This window comes from Stenella coeruleoalba, assembly GCF_951394435.1.
Source record: "Stenella coeruleoalba genome assembly, chromosome: 9".
Lineage (NCBI taxonomy): Eukaryota > Metazoa > Chordata > Mammalia > Artiodactyla > Delphinidae > Stenella > Stenella coeruleoalba.
In genome coordinates this window covers 85,787,605-85,807,426 of record NC_137155.1, presented here as the reverse complement: position 1 = coordinate 85,807,426, position 19,822 = coordinate 85,787,605, and the positions used below count along the sequence as shown (strand labels likewise).

The following is a 19,822-nucleotide window of genomic DNA, read 5'->3' as shown; positions in this document are numbered from 1 at the left end:
TTTTTTTTCTCTTGTAAAGTATGGGCAACCAGGTCTTCTAAAGTAGCCATCCCATTAGCACGAGCCTCACAGAATGACAGTATCCGAGAAATGAAAGGTAAGAATTTTCTATTTTCAGGGGTCTTTAAAAGTTGTTAAGACTGAGGCCCCATGCCAATTTTACATATTTTAAAAAAAAAAACTGTGGCCCCGAAATGTTTTTCTTAACCTTTTTCTTTCAAATTAGAAAAGTAGGGCTTCCCTGGTGGCGCAGTTGTTGAGGGTCCGCCTGCCGATGCAGGGGACGCGGGTTCGTGCCCCGGTCCGGGGGGATCCCGCATGCCGCGGAGCGGCTGGGCCCGGGAGCCATGGCCGCTGAGCCTGCGCGTCCGGAGCCTGTGCTCCGCAACGGGAGAGGCCACAGCAGTGGGAAGCCCGCATACCGCAAAAAAAAAAAAAAAACTTAGAAAAGTAACAGATGTGCAAGAAAACTTGAAAAACAAACCACAAGGAAAAAGATCCATATTTTTACTGATCAGATAAAATACATTTTAAACTGACTCCTTCCAATCATTTTCCACACAGAGTTTTTACAAAAATACTGTTACTTTTCAATATGCTTTTTTCATATGGAAATATTTTGGGACCATCTGCCCATCACTAGACATGATTTTTAGTATATTCTTGCTAGTCCATAATATGAATATTCCATAAATGACTTAAACCAACTCACTATACTTAGGTAACTGCTAATTTTTTACTTCCATAAATCTTACTGTGATAATTATCCTTGTATACATATTTTTGAACACTTCACAATTAAAATTCTTAATTCTTTCCTTAACATAATATTCAAGAAGTAGAATTCCAAGTCCAACGTTATTTAGGGTTTCTGATGCATAATGCCAACTTAAGAGCATTATTTTGTTCTAAATGGACTTAACAACTCTGTTCACAATCACTTTCCTGATGAAATTAGACTATACCTAATACCTTATAAGAACTGTAATTGCTTATGGAAAAGCTCATGAAAAAATCCTTCTTTGTTCCTAATTTTATGATGCCTTCAGTTCCCATTGTTACCAAAAGCTCTAGGCCTCTCTGTACACTGGTGCCAAATCAAATATCAGAGACAGAGTTTGGGGTGAAGTAGAAAAGAATAGCTTTATGACTTCGGCAGGCAAAGGGGGCCACAATGGGCTCCTGCCTTCAATGTGTCCCAACCCAGGAGGATTTGCTGAGGGTTTTATACCAATGGTTGGGGCGGGGGGGGGGGGGGGCGGGCTCAGCACTTCTCAGCACTTCTACAGCTCTTTACTAACATGAACTATTAAAATCCCACAAAAGAATGTGAGAGGAATATGGCTTTTTTTCATTTTAAGAGCTAGGCAACCACAAGTAATTAGTATTGGGATGGATCTCAAAGAAAATAGACTTCCTTAGCAAGCTCCCCCTATCTTGTCAAAGCCAAGCAAAAACTACTAATCGGCATTCTCAGACCACCACCAGGTGGAGAGAGGGCTCCCAGCAACAACAGGCGTTGCCATCTGCTGCCATTCTTCCACATACATTAGGGTCCCCACCTGGCCACAGACTGACCAGTCAAAATCCTGTTCGAGCAAATCCATACGTGAGGCTGAAACCAGACGTAAGAAGGACGATGTGAGCAAAGGACTTGTGTGTTATTCTTGACCGAGATCATTCCTCCTACAGACTTGAAGTGTGTAAATGTAAGCACGTGCGCCTATGGTTAACCTGATTACAACATGTAAGCATTAGTGATGGTAGAGCCAGGAGAGAAATGCTGCTCAACATCAGAAGCCCCAGACCTTTTCACCTGGCCCCGTGTGACAGTGATGACTATCATGCTACCTACACCACTGTAAATTTCTATACTGCCTTCTGTTTCCCAAAGCACTTTACCTGCACAAAGTTTCATTTTTATTCTCACAACCATTCTATAATGTACACGGAGTAAGTATCTGTATATCCACTCTACAGAAGAGGATACTGGAAAACAGAGAGAAAGTGATGCATCTGTCTAACCTCACAGAACTAGTGGGTCGTTGGGTCAGGACTAGAATTAAGAATGTCTGGCTTTTCAACCCATTTTGTTTTTACTATACTATGCTGTACCTAGACACCACTTGTCAATAAATAAATTTATTGCCCCAATTTCAATCCATTCAATCCCAGCAGTAAGTCAGATAAGAACACACAGTAAAGATACAGAAATCAGAGCACCAAGATGACAGCTCTAAAGAGTTCCAAGTCAGCTCAAACCTGGAGAGCATCTAATTTAGCCATTCAACGAAACTCATATTGACCAAATAATCAGGCTATAAAATCAGACTAAGAGCCAAATACTCATCAGCTCTATCCAAAAACTGCACTAGAGGACAGCAACAAAGTAACTTTAGTCAACCTACAACATTTCTACATAAAGGTCAATATTGCCATGTGATATGTCTGTCTTACACAAATATTTGGTTTCAAATGTAAGTGTTAAATGAAGTCAAGGACAATTAGTTTTGGTCTATTGCATAGCATAGGCTATACCGTACACATCACTGGTTCCAAATCTGTCTGAACGTTGGAATCCCTTGGAGAATGCCAACAATTACTGAAGCTAGCGTCCCACCCCCAGAGATTTCAACGTCATCCGTCTACGGTGCAACCCGGGCTTTAGGATTCTTGAAGGATTCCCTAATGTGCAGAGTTTGGGAACCACTGCCCTACAGCCAAGTGAGCCAGCTGAAAACTGCTAAACCTTATGAGTTTTAGTGAAATAAAACAATTTCTATTTGCTTTAAAATAAGAGGCAAATGAAGAGCAGACAGAAAGAGCAAAATAAAACTAAAGGAGAAGGAAAGCTATTACAATAAGCCAGTGCCTATCAAACAGTGTGGCTTTTAAAAACCCCAGCCTTCAAAAACAAACATAAATTAAAAGGGCAATGAGCGGCAAGAAAAATAGTTACTACAAAGCCCTGTACTTTTACTCTCTAGGAGAAACATAACGCTGCCACACTAAAGCTACTTACTTAATTTGGGATCCAAAAACCGAGGTTACTCATTTACTAACTTTATCTTCAGCTTTTCCTTCATCTTTTTGCCAAGAAAATCAGATGTAGGTGTTTGAGGGAATTCAGGGTTCCCAAATGCAGCTGAAAGCAGCTACGGCTGACCAGAAAATAGCACACCATGGGCTTCCCTGGTGGCGCAGTGGTTGAGAGTCCACCTGCCGATGAAGGGCACGCGGGTTCGTGCCCCGGTCCAGGAAGATCCCACATGCCGCGGAGCAGCTGGGCCCGTGAGCCATGGCCGCTGAGCCTGTGCATCCGGAGCCTGTGCTCCACAACGGGAGAGGCCACAGCAGTGAGAGGCCCGCGTACCGCAAAAAATAAATAAATAAATAAAATAAAATAAAATAGCACACCAGACTACCCCACTCCCAGCCCCCGTATTCCTGGAACTCCTATTGCACTGATCATGATATGAGATGCTGTTTATTTCTTCATCATCTGTCCCTTCCTCCTAGCACGTAAGGTCCTTCAAGTTTAAGGCCACCTTCACAGATCCACATAGAAACAACACAAGTAATCAACAATGGCATCGTCACATTCATTTGTCCGTCTATCAAAATATGTGCCAAATTCTCTGCTGACAAATTATTAGTATAGAATACTGGCATCAGTCTTTCAGATCAGTATTCTACACTAGGAACAGATGGGCTTTAACGGTGGCTGTTTCATTATTGATCACGGATACATTTTTTTTTATCATGTAGGGAAATCTATATGGAATATTGAAACATTTTGCAGTCACTGAACCACTGTCAGGTTCGGTCCAATAAGTTCGCTAGAGTTTCGGCTCTGATATTCCCAGTGCTTTCACCTCAATACCATTCATTCCCAGAGTCAGGGTAGGAAAAATCAGCCCTGTGAGATCTCAGAATCTTTCAAGCCAGATGAAAGGAATATGCACTTTGGCCCCTTTTTTCTTGTACATGAATCAGTGGATGCACGGTCACCCCTTGCCTGCCCATAATTTTGAGAAAAGAGGCATTAGTTTATTTGCTGATGACACAGTTTTACTGGCACCAACAGGAGCAACCTCATTGGTCCACTGGTCCTGCCATCTAAGCAATGACAGAAAGAGTAACTAAACATCAACTACTCTGATACTAAAATCAACATCTGTTGATAAGCACTCTCTTATAGTGAACTGGCTTGTATCTGATTACAATACCCAAGAGTCACCTAAGACTAGATTTTGCAACAAACTGGTCTTGGATAGTTTACCAGCAAATTACATCGCTCATAATTGGACAGTCAGTGGGTACCCAGCGAACATATACTTGATGTAAGCTGAAGAGGTGACTGATGACACAGAAACTGAAATCTGTTCATGCCAAATCCCGAATATATGGCCTAGGGCTCTGGGGTCTTGATCATCCATCTGTGCCTGTGTAAGAGCAGACTAGACTTGTTTTCCGAGGAAAATCCTATCTCTGCCTGCAGGAATTCCTTGACCATATAAAATGTGGAGTGGTCTTTCATTCAGGGCAAGAAGAAAAGGAATCAAAAATGCCTAACTTAGCCAGCCCTACTTCAACTCTTATCAGCTCAAAACAAGTCCGCCTCAGACGGGTTTTTGAGGGTATAACATGATAACAATCACTACATCCTTTCTTACAGTATCAGTAAACATAATCAATTATAAATAACATTTCTAAGGTCTTACTATGTATACTGTGCGTACTTTACATACATAGCTTAATATTTCATTTAATCCCTTCAGCAACTCTGGAGGCATACAATTATTCTCAACTCCAACTTTCCGCAAAGTCAAATTAAACAAGTAGCCCCAAGTCATCCAGCTAGTAAAGGTCAAAGCTGGGATTCAAGCACAGGTCCACCTGACCCACACTAAGACCCACGCTGACAGTCACAGCCTTGAATGTTGTACAACAATTGCAAAGGCTCTTGTAAACTAAGAGTATTACACATATACCTATTTTTATTATAGGATCTTAAAAAACTATGCAATTAAATAGCTGTTTTATTACTCTCTTCACCCCAGAGGTGGCCACATCTTCATAGGGTAAGTGAAATAATTCCACCATACCATTCTTTCAGCAAAGCACTCTGGGATCCTCTGGGAAGAAGACAGGCAATATATATATGTTGTTATTATAATTATCATAATAATCCTTATCTGACTATACAACTATGGATTCTTTTTAAAAACGCATATAAATTTTTTAAAAAAGACAAAATGATCAAGAGACATTCAAAATCTCTACAATCTCAGGAAGCCTTAGAAATGAAAAATTTATTTTAGTCACAAGCCTTGTGACTGTCAGCTAAAGTGCTTCAAAACTACTCACACTGGCTTGGTTTCCACTGATTGAATGCAATTATGAATTGACTTCTATGGGTTGATAAATCAGAACTTGTGTAAGTGGTTTTCAAAGCTCATCTGTGCAATTTCAGTTCGATGCAGACTTCCACACAAAATTCTCCTTAAAAAAATAGTTCATAAAAATATTAACTATCATGAAATACCTTCCTGGTTAGCTCATACCACTGGGAAGAAGCTGTTCTTACATTAATAATTCTTCCCAGAATTAATCAGTCATTGTACATTAGAACCAGCAGCTGGAGTGTTTTGAGTGATAATGAAACCTGTAACAAGGCATCTTCAGCCGTCTTTTCAAGACAATAAGGGAATTAAAATTTCAATTTAAATGCAGAGGTTTGAAACACGCTTCACTGGCAAAATTGCTTCAATTAATGTGAGTGGAATACAAAGGACAAACTGCAGAAATGTGATGCAGCAACCAGAAATTATGTCATTAATGCGCTTGCATCAACCCAGCACAATGACTGCAGAGGTCTAATTTAAACCGTACATATCACAAAGCTACAGGCTACAGTATTAATCAAGTCTCTGATTTCAATATGACGGATACAGGCTTCTTGTTGGATCACTTTTAGCTTTTCATAGGCTAACAGCAGCTGTTTACCTTGAAGGAGGAAACAAAAGGCCATGCCTATTTGCAGACATCCCCTGTCATGACAATTTATTTTATGCAATACTCAAGTTATCAAAAGACATAAATATCCCATCTAGAAGCCAAGTCTATAGCTATCAGCCCAGGCTGATGGTGAAATAGGAACTGCAGGAGCTGACAAGAGCCATGGGTCACCACTGATTTATTTACTCTGAATTTATTAACCTGAGTAGGGATTAAATTACTGGGCATCTGCACCTGCCTTAAAAATGGAAAGACAGGGCTTCCCTGGTGGCACAGTGGTTGAGAGTCTGCCTGCCGATGCAGGGGACATGGGTTCGTGCCCCGGTCCAGGAGGATCCCACGTACCACGGAGCGGCTGGGCCAGTGGGCCATGGCCGCTGAGCCTGAGCGTCTGGAGCCTGTGCTCCGCAGCGGGAGAGGCCACAGCAGTGAGAGGCCCGTGTACCGCAAAAAAAAAAGGAAAGACAAAATCTCTTGATAAAAAGATCTAAGCAAATCAGAGGGGTTTGAAAGACTAGATTGTTCTGTCTTCACTTTCCTCTGATGTCTTTTAAAGGAAATTACTTTTTCTTTTTTTTTAAATTTATCTTTATTTATTTATTTTTGGCTGCCTTGGGTCTTCGTTGCTGGGCATGGGCTTTCTCTACTTGCGGGCGAGCAGGGGCTACCCTTCGTTGAGGTGTGTGGGCTTCTCATGCGGTGGCTTCCCCTGTTGCGGAGCACAGGCTCCAGGCACATGGGCTTCAACAGTTGTGGCTCACTGACTCCACAGCACAGGCTCAGTAGTTGTGGCACATGGGCTTAGTTACTCCGCAGCATGTGGGACCTTCCTGGACAAGGGATCGAACCTGTGTCCCCTGTATTGGCAGGCGGATTCTTAACCACTGCGCCACCAGGTAAGTCCTCCTCTGATGTCTTTTAGCAAAGATTTCCATTTGGACCCTTGAGATGCCTTAAGTAGATTTTACTTCTAATAGCACATAACCATGGGGAAAGGAAATGTGATTATTTTCTCATATGAAGTGCAATCAAAGAGCAATTATAGACCTTACTATTTACTCATATACAAAAGACCAAATTGAAGAATATTTCCAACGTTTTGAGCACATCTTAAATCCTACCTCCATGAAATCTTCACTGTATATTAGAATATGCTAAACCCCCTGGTCATCCAAACCAACTACCTCCTCTGGAAAATGGGAAGGACATCAGAAACCTCTCTCTCATAGGGCTGTTGTGAGAATTCAAAGTGTTAACAAAGGTAACATACTTAAAATGGTACCAGCACACAGTGAGGGCTCAACACATATTAGCTATTATTATAATTATTGTTTTTATTGTCCATTTAAATATTGCAGAAAGGAACGGTTAGAAAATAGAGAACCTTGCCATTAAAAAAACAAAAACAAAACCTAACAAAAACCCCAAACCAGAGGAGAAAAAAATCAGACCAGAGCTCCTAGAGAGGAATTTTCCTTTTCTCTATTTAGTGGTATCAAAGTCTTCCACAGAGTTACCCATTCGGCTAATCATCTGTGAACTCTGACCGTGTGAAGTACATTATGCTAAGTACAGGGTAGACAAAAATAGGTAAGATATAGTCCCTGCCCTCAATGACTTACCATACAAACAAAAGCAATTATATTTATGGAGACAAAGAAAAGCATCTACTCATGTCAAGTATTCTTGCCACAATAAAAATATATAATAATTCTTTTTTAAAAAAAGAGAAGCATCTAATTACCAGGGACATTCAGAAACTTGATGAAATTTGAGCCAAGTCTTAAAGAATAAATCATCATTTTCCAAGCAAGCAGGATAAGGATTAGGTTCAAGGAAATTTACGATTCATAAACAAGAAATCTATCACATCCCTATACATCAGCAACAAATAGCTAGAAATTATAATTAATAAAGAGCCACTATTTTAAAAAGCAACCAGGAGCTGAGAGCCAGAAGTAAAACTAACAAAATACATGTACTGTCTCTAAGGAATACATCACTAAGCATTATTATAAAGCACATAAATTAAGACGTCAATAAATGAGAGATACCCTTTTCTGAAAGACCTGATATTACAAAGATGAAATTCTCCTAAATTTAATCAAAATACCATCACGCTTTGCATGGAACTTGACAAGTTGATACCAAAATTCATATGGAAGAGAAAAGGGCCAAGAATAGCACAGACAGTTCTGAATAGCAAGGTGAGGGAATGTCTTCACCTGCTATCAAGATATATTATAAAATTATAGTAATTAAAACAACATGGTTTTGGTGCAGATACAGACAAGACCAACTGAACAACATAAAGAGCTCAGAAACAGACCCATGCACATGTGAAAACTTGGTATGTGATCAAGATGGAATTATAAATCGGTAGGAAATGAATTCAATAAATGGTCTGAGCCAAGTGGCTATATAGAAGGTAAAATTAGATCCCTAGTTCATACCATACATGATAATACATTTTAAATGGATTAAAGACAATGATATAAGAGATTCTCTTTATGACAGTAGGATAAAAAAATTTCTCAAAATAAGTCACATAACAAAGGAAATAAAGAATGAAAAACATTATTGAATTAAATTTTAAAACTTTTTAATAAAAGACACCCTAAACAAAAAGATATACTACCAACTGGGAAAAGATATTTACAATCCATCTAAAAGACAAAGGATAAGGATCCAGAGTACATAAAGAACTACAACAGAAAAAGAGGAACTTCCGGGAACTCTCTCTCATACTTACTCTTTTCTAGAGGTGACTACCCTTCCTTCCCACACAACTCCCCAGGACCCCCCTTCCCCCAACAAAATAGTTTTAGTTGGAACTGACAATCACAGTACCCAAGCTGCCTAAACTAGATCTGACCCCCATTTTTGAATTATAAGATTATTTTCCTCTGCAAAGCTGGAAAAATGTAAAATACAGCTCACAACCCTTCTTTTCCCCCACACATCCAAGCCCCGCCCACATGTGGAAGAAAGTCTATAGTAAAACAATGAAAAAACATACAGATGGCATTGCACATATACTCCTGTTCTTTTAGCAGATTGGTTACATGAGTAAAGCAATTCTTTTACCTAAGCTAGCTAGAGCTAAATTTCTGTAACTTACAGCCAAGAATATAAAGAAGTATTTAATGAGGTCCTTAAGTCAAAACAAAGAAAAGACAATGTTCATTATTAATTAGCTCTTAAATAAATTAGCCCTTAAGGAATAAAGGCTAATCCTAAAATCTGAAATCCTAAAATGAGCATAATTAACACCAAAATAAATTCTAACAACCTATTTTTTTTTTTTTTTTTTTTTTTGCAGTACGCGGGCCTCTCACAGCCGTGGCCTATCCCGTTGCGGCAGAGCACAGGCTCCGGACGCGCAGGCTCAGCGGCCATGGCTCACGGGCGCAGCCGCTCCGTGGCATGTGGGATCTTCCCAGACCGGGGCACGAACCCGTGTCCCCTGCATCGGCAGGCGGACTCTCAACCACTGCGCCACCAGGGAAGCCGTAACAACCTATTTTTAATATATGGCACTTACTTAAAAGCAGGCCCACTACAAAAAATCATGATTCAAATAGATGTGTAAATGCTACACAAATATATATAAGCTTATCTATTCTGATTGCTGAATCTTGAATATTTAGCACATATATGCCTTCCTAACACAAACCAACAGCAAAGCTAAAGAGGTGACTAATTTTTTTGTTGGACACCGTATAGTCATTATTAAGGAAGATGACATTATAAAGATACTGAAAATACCCAATTATTTTACCACTCCAAAGAAAAGACCATTATTAATCTCCCTCCACTGTGGAAACTGACTATTCACTATCACACTACCTGGTTTTAATATATGAGAGAATATCACGGCACATCTCATCTCTCGGTTACCAAATTTCCTTTAAAGCTTCTTATGACAGACTTAGAGCAAAATTCCTCTTGAAAGTCTGAATGAATTAGAACCACTTAGAGGATTTAACCTGTTTTTCTCCCACTAATTCCTCTCAGTGTTTTTTTTCCCCCCAGTGTTACAGCCAATCTAATTTGTTGAAACAAAGATAAGAGACTTTCACCTACTGTGAAAAGAAAATCCAAACACAGTCCATCTACTCCTGAGAGTTTCCGTAGTCGCCAGACAACTGTGAGAAGGAAGTAGGGAACTTTGTGTGGAAAGAGGAGGTGGAATGAGCAGCCCTTGCTAATAGCCACAGGCCCTAGGAAAGTTAGCGCTTTTAGGGAACAAGATGTGTATTTTTTTTTTTTTTTTGCGGTACGCAGGCCTTTCACTGTTGTGGCCTCTCCCGTTGCGGAGCACAGGCTCCGGACGCACAGGCTCAGCAGCCATGGCTCACGGGCCCAGCTGCTCCACGGCATGTGGGATCTTCCCAGACCGGGGCACAAACCCGCATCCCCTGCATCGGCAGACGGACTCGCAACCATTGCGCCACCAGGGAAGCCCTATTTTTTTATTCATTATCTTGACACTCAGCCATGTACCACCAGCTGCAACCTTCTCTGAATTTTCATTCCTAATTCAAAAAGTAGCAAAATGGGCTTCCCTGATGGCACAGGGGTTAAGAATCCACTTGCCAACTCAGGGGACACGGGTTCAAACTCTGGTCCAGGAAGATCCCACATGCCGCAGAGCAACTAAGCCTGTGCACCACAACTACTAAGCCTGCGCTCTAGAGCCCGCGAGCCACAACTACTGAGCTCACGTGCTACAACTATAGAAGCCTGCATGCCTAGAGCCCATGCTCCACAACAAGAGAAACCACCGCAATGAGAAGCCCACACACCGCAACAGAGAGTATCTAGAGAAAGCCTGCACACAGCAACGAAGACCCAACGCAGCCAAAAATAAATTAATTAAATAAATTAATTTTTTTTTTTTACAAAGTAGCAGAATGGATGAAGATACAGGCTAAAGGCTAGGCTGTGGAATACTCCTGCCGGACAAAGTTATTCCAGAATTATTCCCCCCAAAATTATTTTCTTTCTTATCAAAGGAAAAAAACAAAGCCCTAATATAAATAGTCCTTCACAGAATTTTTGGAACATAGTTTATAAATTTCCTAAACTTCTCTCTCATGCAGATTTCATTCTTCAAAATGGGATTCATTAACTATCTTCCTCTGAAACTAAAACAAACACCTCTCATTACCATTCCAACATGACTTAAGTACTGGTTTCTTACCATTATACTTCTTGCCGCTGTTCCAAAGGCAGACAATGCAAACACTGACATTAGGAAGAGAATCGCCTACTATTGCAAACACTGACATTAGGAAGAGAACCAGCAGGCTTCACCTGCAAGGGCTCGTGAATCCCAAGAGGGTAGTTTGTCATGTGCTTCATGAAGGACAGAATTCAGAGAAAACAGAAGGAAGCGCTCTAATCTTAGCAGAAATGCCCAGGAGCGCAGGCTGTGCTCTTACCAGCATGTCAGTGGCACTGAGATAGTGCTTGCTGGCCATGCACTGTTCCAGCTTTTGAGGCACTTGCTTGATATTCTCGATTTCATCCAGCAGGTTCAGGACATGCTTGTGTTCAATTCCTTCAATCCACAATTTCCGAAGCTCATCTCGTTTGCAGTGCAACAGCATCTTGCATGAAAGCAGATTCTCTTTTACCTACGATAGAACAGTTTCAATCTTGGGTCAGTCCAAAGTCTTTCCAGCCTAAACCCACAATTTGGTTAGTATTCTTCACCAGTACTGCTATAAGTAACAGTTCCTAGGTATCACTGCCACTCATTCTGCTGTGGTTAATCTGCTTGTGAAATCCTAATCCTGGTTATTACACAGATTCACTTGCTCAGGTCTCCACTTCTCTGTATTTTCTCTCCTGAGAAATGAGAAAATTACTCAGGATATAGAGCATATACTCTGAAAATATGAAGTTCCACACCAAAGTTAACATATCTAGGAGGGAATGACTGATTTGCGAGTCCGTGCTATTATTCCTTCCCCATTCTTCCTGGCATATTTCCTATTCAGATGATAGGTCACTTGGTTCATCCTTCTAGGTCTAGAACTTTAGCTAAAGTTGATAACAAAGGACATGGACGTTCGTCTCAACCGACTAAAATGAAGGTAAGCCCAGTTTCCAGAAAAGAGTAGACGCTTCCAGAGACAGTCGTGAAATAAAGGGAATTAAAACATACCAAGAATTGTTTCCATGTATTCTGATTTTAGGTATTAAATATGACAGTTGCAGGCATTCTCATAGATCTGCAGTTTGCTGACCAGCCTAGGCACAGCTTGATAACACAGGAGGAGGAGAAGAGGATCAGGGAAGGGTAGTCGCCATGTACATGATAAGTGTATTTTCATGTTCTACTCTAATTAAAATTTTGATTTTTTTTTTTTTTTTTTTTTTTTTCGGTACACAGGCCTCTCACTCTCTCACTGTTGTGGCCTCTCCCGTTGTGGAGCACAGGCTCCGGACGCGCAGGCTCAGTGGCCATGGCTCACGGGCCCAGCCGCTCCGCGGCATGTGGGATCTTCCCGGACCGGGGCACAAACCCATGTCCCCTACAGGCAGACTCTCAACCACTGCGCCACCAGGGAAGCCCCAAAATTTGATTTTTATAGCATGAAAAAATAAAAAGAATCATGACCTTTCACAATTCATAGAACTACTTTCATATACTTTTGACATTCCTTTACATGTATTTTTATTTAAATTAGAATTTCATGTTTGTTTACAGTTTTGGTTTTGTTTTCTGTTTGAGGTAAAATTTATGCATGAAAGTGCATCACTTGATGAGTTTTAGCAAATGCATACACACCTGCAATAATCCAAACCTTCGTCAATAAATAGGACATTCCCATCACCCTAGAAAGTCTACCCTGTTTTTAACAATTAAAAATCTGTCTTCTTTTACAACATTTGGTGTGGTGGTACACAGACTCATGATGCTACTTTTTGGTGACTGTAAAACTAAATTTTGACATTTTTCCAGCAAACATGGAAAATATGAACTGAACGCTAAAATTAGAAGGTATGTTGAGAGAGCATCTAATCCAATCCTACAACTTTAGGACAATATCTAAATCATACTTTTATCAAACTGTCCAATGTAAAAAGAGCCCTGAATAAACAGCTTTTGTAATCTGTCTTGATTAGCACAGAAGAATGACTGTTAGCTTTTCGGGGAGTTATAGACCCCTTTGACAATCTGTTGAAGAAGGTTGTAATCACCTCTACTCCTTCCATCAATCCCAAAGAGATAGCAAAATAATTCTTTTTTAGCATAAAATACCAAGAAAAGAGAGAACAGAGAGGAGGGAACAGCAAGGATGGCTAGAAACCCTTGGAAGCTGGTAAGAAGATGGCTGGCATCAAGTGGGGTTTGCTAACACTGAAAAGGAGGCACCCAGAATATTGAAGGCAAGAGTACAGGGTTGAAACTAAGTATTTTGAGCCCTCATCCAACATCCTCATCAAACCACACAGACATGTAATTCTCTCTGCCACGGCACTGGCCAAACAGGAGGTTTACAATCTGAAGAAACTGAACTAGAAAGAATCTGGACCAGGAAATGCCAGACAGCTGAGAGGAGGGTGTGAGGCACTGGACAGAAAACAGGAGAATGAAGTCAACGTGGACCCACCGACAAGTAAGGTCCTCAGCCCTCCCTGGACCCACAGCCTCCGTCCTGGGTTGGCTCCAATAACACTCAGCTTGACTTTGATCCCCAACACAGGAAACTTACGGCTTTCCCCTGGGAAAAACAACCAAGGAAACTGCTGGGTCCCTACCCAATCATCACTAGACAAGCCCGACCACATGCCGTGAGCTCCATCTCAGCTTTGTAGTATACCTCCCTCCTCCATCCAAACAGTTAGCCAAGGATCACCACACAGTCAAGTAAAGCCTGTAATATGGAAAGACAGGCATGAAAACAAAGAAAAAAGTGCTGAGGGGAGTAGGGGAACAGAAACTAGGCAGGAAAAAGAAATTTTAAAAAGCTATCATTAATATCCCTTGGGGGAAAAGATATTACATCAATGAAACAAGAATAGGATGCTATTAAAAATTCAGAGAATGAAAAACAGCTCTTGGAAATTAAAAATATGATAGGAAAAAAAATCCAACACAAAGGTTAGAAGAGACTCTTGAAATCTCCAGAGTAAGACACAAAAAACAAAGAAAGGAAAATAGGAGATAAAAGAAAATGGGGTGGTTGATCCGAGAGGTCCAAATAAGAATTGCAGGGGAGGAAAAGTGAGACAAAGTGGAGAAAAAATAATAATATAATGGAAGAAAATGTTCCAGAGTAAAAGACATGAACTTTCAGATTGAAAAGGCACACAGAGTGCTTGAGACAATGAAGTGAAAAAAGACCCAGGGCACATTATCCTGACTCGTAAGAACATAAGGATATAGAGACAATCCTAAAAGCTTTCAAAGGAGGAAAAAAAGCCATACAAAGGACTGTGAATCAGAATGCGTCTCAACAGCAACACTGAAAGCTACAAGACAAAGGAATAATGTATCTTCAAAATCCTGAGAGAGAATTATTTCCCAGAAAAACTATCAATCAAGTGTGAGGAAAAAATAAAGACATTTTCAGGCATGCAAGCTCTTAAAAAATAAACCTCATATGCACCATTATCTCAGCAAGCTACTGAAGAATGTACTCCATCAATATAAGAGAAAAACAAGAGGAGAAACAGAGGATCCAGGAATGGGGGAAACCGATGCAGAACAAAGGCAATGGGATTTTACAATCATTAACTACAAGGAAAACGAGAACAAAATTGCACAAGCAAAAATAGTATGCTGCTGGGCTTCCCTGGTGGTGCAGTGGTTGAGAATCTGCCTGCTAATGCAGGGGACACAGGTTCGAGCCCTGGTCTGGGAGGATCCCACATGCCGCAGAGCAACTAGGCCCATGAGCCACAACTACTGAGCCTGCACGTCTGGAGCCTGTGCTCCGCAACAAGAGAGGCCGCGATAGTGAGAGGCCCGCGCACCGCGATGAAGAGTGGCCCCCGCTTGCCACAACTAGAGAAAGCCCTCACACAGAAACGAAGACCCAACACAGCCAAAAATAAACAAGCAAATGTGGGGTTTAAACAAAAAAGTATGCTGGATGGTTTAGATGTAAATATTTACGTCGTTATGATAAAATACGCACCAGCTATTTAACCAAAAACTAGGACACAACTATACAGAGAGGATGAGGGAAGAAGATGAGGTGGGGTGGGGGAAAGAGTGAAGGAGGAACCATAACTGGAAGCTCATATACAATGTCTAAAATAGAAAAATCCAGAAAAGTAGTATAAGCATATTACTTAGAAATACAGAAATACAAATATCTGGGAAAAAACTGAAAGAGTAAAAGTCCATACCTCCAAAGTGTTGGAATTAGTACTGTGGTGGGATGAGGTAGGGGAATGCTGGTTTTTATCAGCATTTGTGGTTTTATTTGATTTTTTAAACACAGTTCTCAAGGCCATTCCTAGATCCTCTAGGAGTTCTTGGTGCCTGGGTTAAGAACTCTAGCTATTAAATCCATTCTATGTTAAATCTTAGTTAAAAATCTCTCAGAATCTAATTTCTGATATTCTACTTATATCACCTTGGTTCTATACTTCTCAGCTTTTCCCTCTGTGTGTAATGGTTACTATGGAAACTGTTAAAAATAAATTTTATGTCATACAACACCCAACTAGGCTCTTGATGCAGATAGTGGGAGATAGACTTACAGGGTGTCAGCAAAGCTTGGCAAACTCCCTTCTGATTGGAATAAAAGACCATTATGGCATTTCACACGAGGATATATACAGTATAATCAGCTCACTCCTCATTTTTACATACTACATGGAGGAAAAATGAAAAGGAAGGTAGAATGTGTGTGTGTTTGGGGGTGGGGGGAATGGCATCAGGCTGTGTGGAAAATGAACATTACCAAAACCATTTCCTAAACGGTTTAGCCAGAGCTGCAGACATAAGAAGCTAAAAGAACTTTTAATACTTAATTGCCCTGAGGCTTCAGCTTTTTGATCAGAAAGTCAGTTATGAAGAAATGTTCTTTTAAAACTTGGGGTGGCAGGGGGAATACCAGTCAGCAATAAAAAGGAAGAAATGTGAAGAACCTCAAGATTACGCTGAGCAAAAGAAGCCAGACGCAGGAGTATACACGCTATGAAGTTCTGTAACAGGTAAAAATAATATATGGTGATAGATTTCAAATCAGTATTTGGGGCAAGATGGGGTGGGGGGTATGGTCTATAAAGAAGCAGGAGAGAAGTCTCTGGGGCAATGGAAACATATTCAAGGATATATACGTCTGACAAAACTCACTGAACTAAAAATAATGCATTTTATTGTACCTAAACGCTAGCTCAATAAATATGATTTTTGAAACAGGGAGGGGAGAAACAGGGCTATGTCCATCAATGAATAAATGCAGGTAAATGTAAGAAAGGTACCATATTCCACCTAAATGTTTATTTCTCAAAGGCCTGTTCTTTTTAGAAACGTGGTGACAGCATTTTAATTCCATTCTAATTTAATCAGGATAGTTAAGATTCAAAAATTCTGTTACTCTGTTTCTTCCTTAAATAAATCCATGAAGAGTCAAGCTTTTCAAATCATGACATCAAAACCCAAGTAAAGAAATCCTTCCTCAAACACAAGTTTCCTTTGCTTCCTCAGAACTCTAGTAACTTCATTTGCTCCAAATAACCTAAAACAAGAATTTCAGTTTCAATAAACAAGAACTAAATCACTTTAATTGGAGACTATTAGAAAAAGAGAAAATAAGGAACACAGGGCCCAAGAGGTCATTGTGAATGGATATGTGAGATGACACAGAAAGCAGAGAGAGAGAGATTTTTGCAACCCTGCCTTGAGAAAGATCAAGAGAGGAGGAAATGAACTGGGGCCTCTGAACAACACGTTGGGACATGTGACAGAGGAGGATGCTGATGGAGGCAGAGGGGAGGTGGTGGAGGCCCTAACTTTTAAGCCATAAAATCAGAAAAGCATTGAACTTGGATGGAGTATTAGGGGAGGAGGGGAATGCCTTTGAGCGTGCATGTTATCTGTAATAAAATACAACAAATGTGCAAGCACCTCATTGATACTGTAGACTAGAAATATCCTGTAAAGTTCCTCAGAAGCAAGGGATGGGAAATGAAAATTAATGAAACAATCAACGTTATTCTTACTTCTAAAAGTACAGAGTATCAAATTTTCTCTTATTTGTAGTAAAAACAAGTCCACACGTAAGCATTTTCACGGGTATCCTCCTAACACATGTCCAAGCCACTTTTTCCCATAGTCTTAATGGAAAGTGCTTAGAACAAATGAACTTTAGAAACACTACTCAGTGCTCTGTTTAAAAGCCCTTTAGAACTAAAGATCATTTTTTAATTACCCTCAAACTTCTAGTTCTCATACTTTTTGCTCCTTAGTTTTTCAGCTTCCATTTTAAGGTCTTAAATTCTGAGAGGCTTCACTCAACCTTTACCGAAGGCAATACTATGCTTTTGAGTTGCAGAGTCTGGATACAGAACACAAATACAGACACAGTTAAACTTAATGAAAAGACTGCCTTGTAGTTCTTGTGACCGCATTGATGATCCGGACCACTGCCTAGATTTTAAATGATGCTATCTCATTCTTGCCCCCAGTTTAGCATGTCCATTTCTAGGCTTTTTTCCCTTTCTCATACAAGCAGCTGGGATTTTATGTCTGGGCTTAAATAACTTCCTACCAAAACCATGTTGTCCTACTGTGACTTACTTTTTTATATCCATTAAGGTTATTCTTCATTCTAATTCCACCTCACAACATATACTTTCATATAAAAAGGTCACAAAATTATTTTAGTTAAATGTTAAGTAATGAATGTTACATTACTCAATGATCAAGCCCTAACAACTTCACTTTAACAATCACATATGGTTATTTCCAATTACAGGCAAGAAAAATGAGTTAAGAGCTCGATCAAGCACCAACAGAACAGCCGAAACTGGGGCGAAATGTAAAGTGTGTGTGCGCACATCAAAACAGAGACAAGTGTCTGTGTTTTCCCTTCAGTTTACCTGCTTCTATGATAAGCATTAGAGGGATACTTAGTATCTTTAAAGAAATCTGGCATCATCTCATCTACTTAATACAGGATGGAAGAAACACTCAAATTCAAATACTACCAACAAGCATACGGCCCAAGTTCCCAACTCATATCCATTCATATTCATCTATTCTGGTGCTGCTGTAACAGTCATTATGACAGACACTGGTAGAACCTATAAATTCTGAGGTTTTCTAATGCAGCAACATCTCATTTGTACTCAACAGTAATAAGACAGCCCAACTATTTTACTTATCCACATAAGTGACCTGATCAATCATACATGGTATTTTATTTGCACATTTAATCTCGAAAAAATTCTAAGTGGACTTGACTGATATAAAGAAGTTTGGAGCATCAAAGAAGAGTCAGATCTATCTGTCAGCTCACATTGTCCTCAAGGACAGAGATTCTACCAACAAGAATCCATAAATGAAAGAAATGCCAAGATGGGAAATGTAAACAGTTCTGTGTTCTCAAGCTTTAAAAGGTAACAAAGCATGAACGTGAACATCTTCATCTGCCTTGGCCCCCACTAAAATCTCTTCTCAGTATAGCAGCTAGAGTGGCCCTTTTAACATGTTAGACACATCGTGCCGTTCTTGTGCTCAACACTTACAATGATTTCCACACACCCAGAGATAAAATCAAAGTCCTTACAGCGATCAAGACCCCACGTGACCTGACCCACTCTGCCACACCTCACCCACCAGCACTCTCGTCTCCCTCTGCCACTCTCCCCACTTCTCACTGTGCTCCAGCTCCAACCTTGCTGCTCTCCCAAATGCCAATCATGTTCTTGCTTGAGGATCTTTCTGTACCTGCTATTCCTTCTTCCTGGGGTGCTTTTCCGGACTCTCCCTCACCTTCTTCTAGTGTTGGCTTGAATATAACCTCAGTGAAGCCTTCCCTGACCACTCTGTTCAAAACAGCAACTCCCTATTCTCCTTCCTTGCTTTTTTTTTTAATTTTATTTTAAGCACAGCATTTCTTACCATCTGTTATACCCTCTTACTAATTGATAGCCTGCCTTTCTTGACTAGAATGTAAACTCCACGAGGACAGGAATTTTTGTCTGTTTTACTCACTTCTATACCCCAGGACCTAGACCACTGCTCAGCACAAAACAAACACTTAATATAGAGACTAAATCAATGTTGCTAAATATCATCTATTTGTTTTCCTGTGTCTTCCCACTAGCATGTAAGCCCCATGAGGACAGGGACTGGTATTTTCCACTACATGGAAATCTAAAACATATTTCAGTATCGAAACCACCAGCAGCACATAGCTGGCACTCAACAAATATTTATTGAGTGAATCCTTGTTCCATTCTTTTGGCAGAGAGCAGAAAGAAAATGTCAACTCAGATTCACACGTTCTCAACATCTTGCTTGGCTCTGAAATAATGTAAACCAATGATTACTGAATCATCCCCATTTTTACTTTAAAAATATACATACCTTTATTCTGTATACAATCTAAAGTGCAATTAAAAACCAAAACTGACAGGCAAAGATTAGTGAGGAAACATCAGTGTTTCCTTGGTGATGAGAAACAGACTTTCACAGTACAAAACTGTCAAATTATACAATAAAAACAAATTCCCTTTCATTTTTCCCCAAAATTGTCTTCTCCCATGTATCAACTATCAAAGGCTTTCTTGAAAAGACATTTAGCCCTTTATTTTTCTCTTG

The 19,822-nt window shown here is 40.1% G+C and overlaps 1 protein-coding gene across 4 annotated transcripts in view; it reads right to left on the bottom strand.

Annotated features, from left to right (window-relative positions):
* The window catches only part of EXOC4 (exocyst complex component 4), an 831,307-nt gene that overhangs the window by 779,226 nt on the left and 32,259 nt on the right, over positions 1–19,822 (bottom strand). For all 4 annotated transcript variants that reach the window (XM_079931122.1, XM_079931120.1, XM_079931121.1 and 1 more), the window contains exon 3: positions 11,469–11,663. In XM_079931122.1, the coding sequence (XP_079787248.1) occupies positions 11,469–11,636 (168 nt within the window). In that variant the 5' untranslated portion in view covers positions 11,637–11,663. The remainder of the gene's footprint in view (positions 1–11,468; positions 11,664–19,822) is intronic.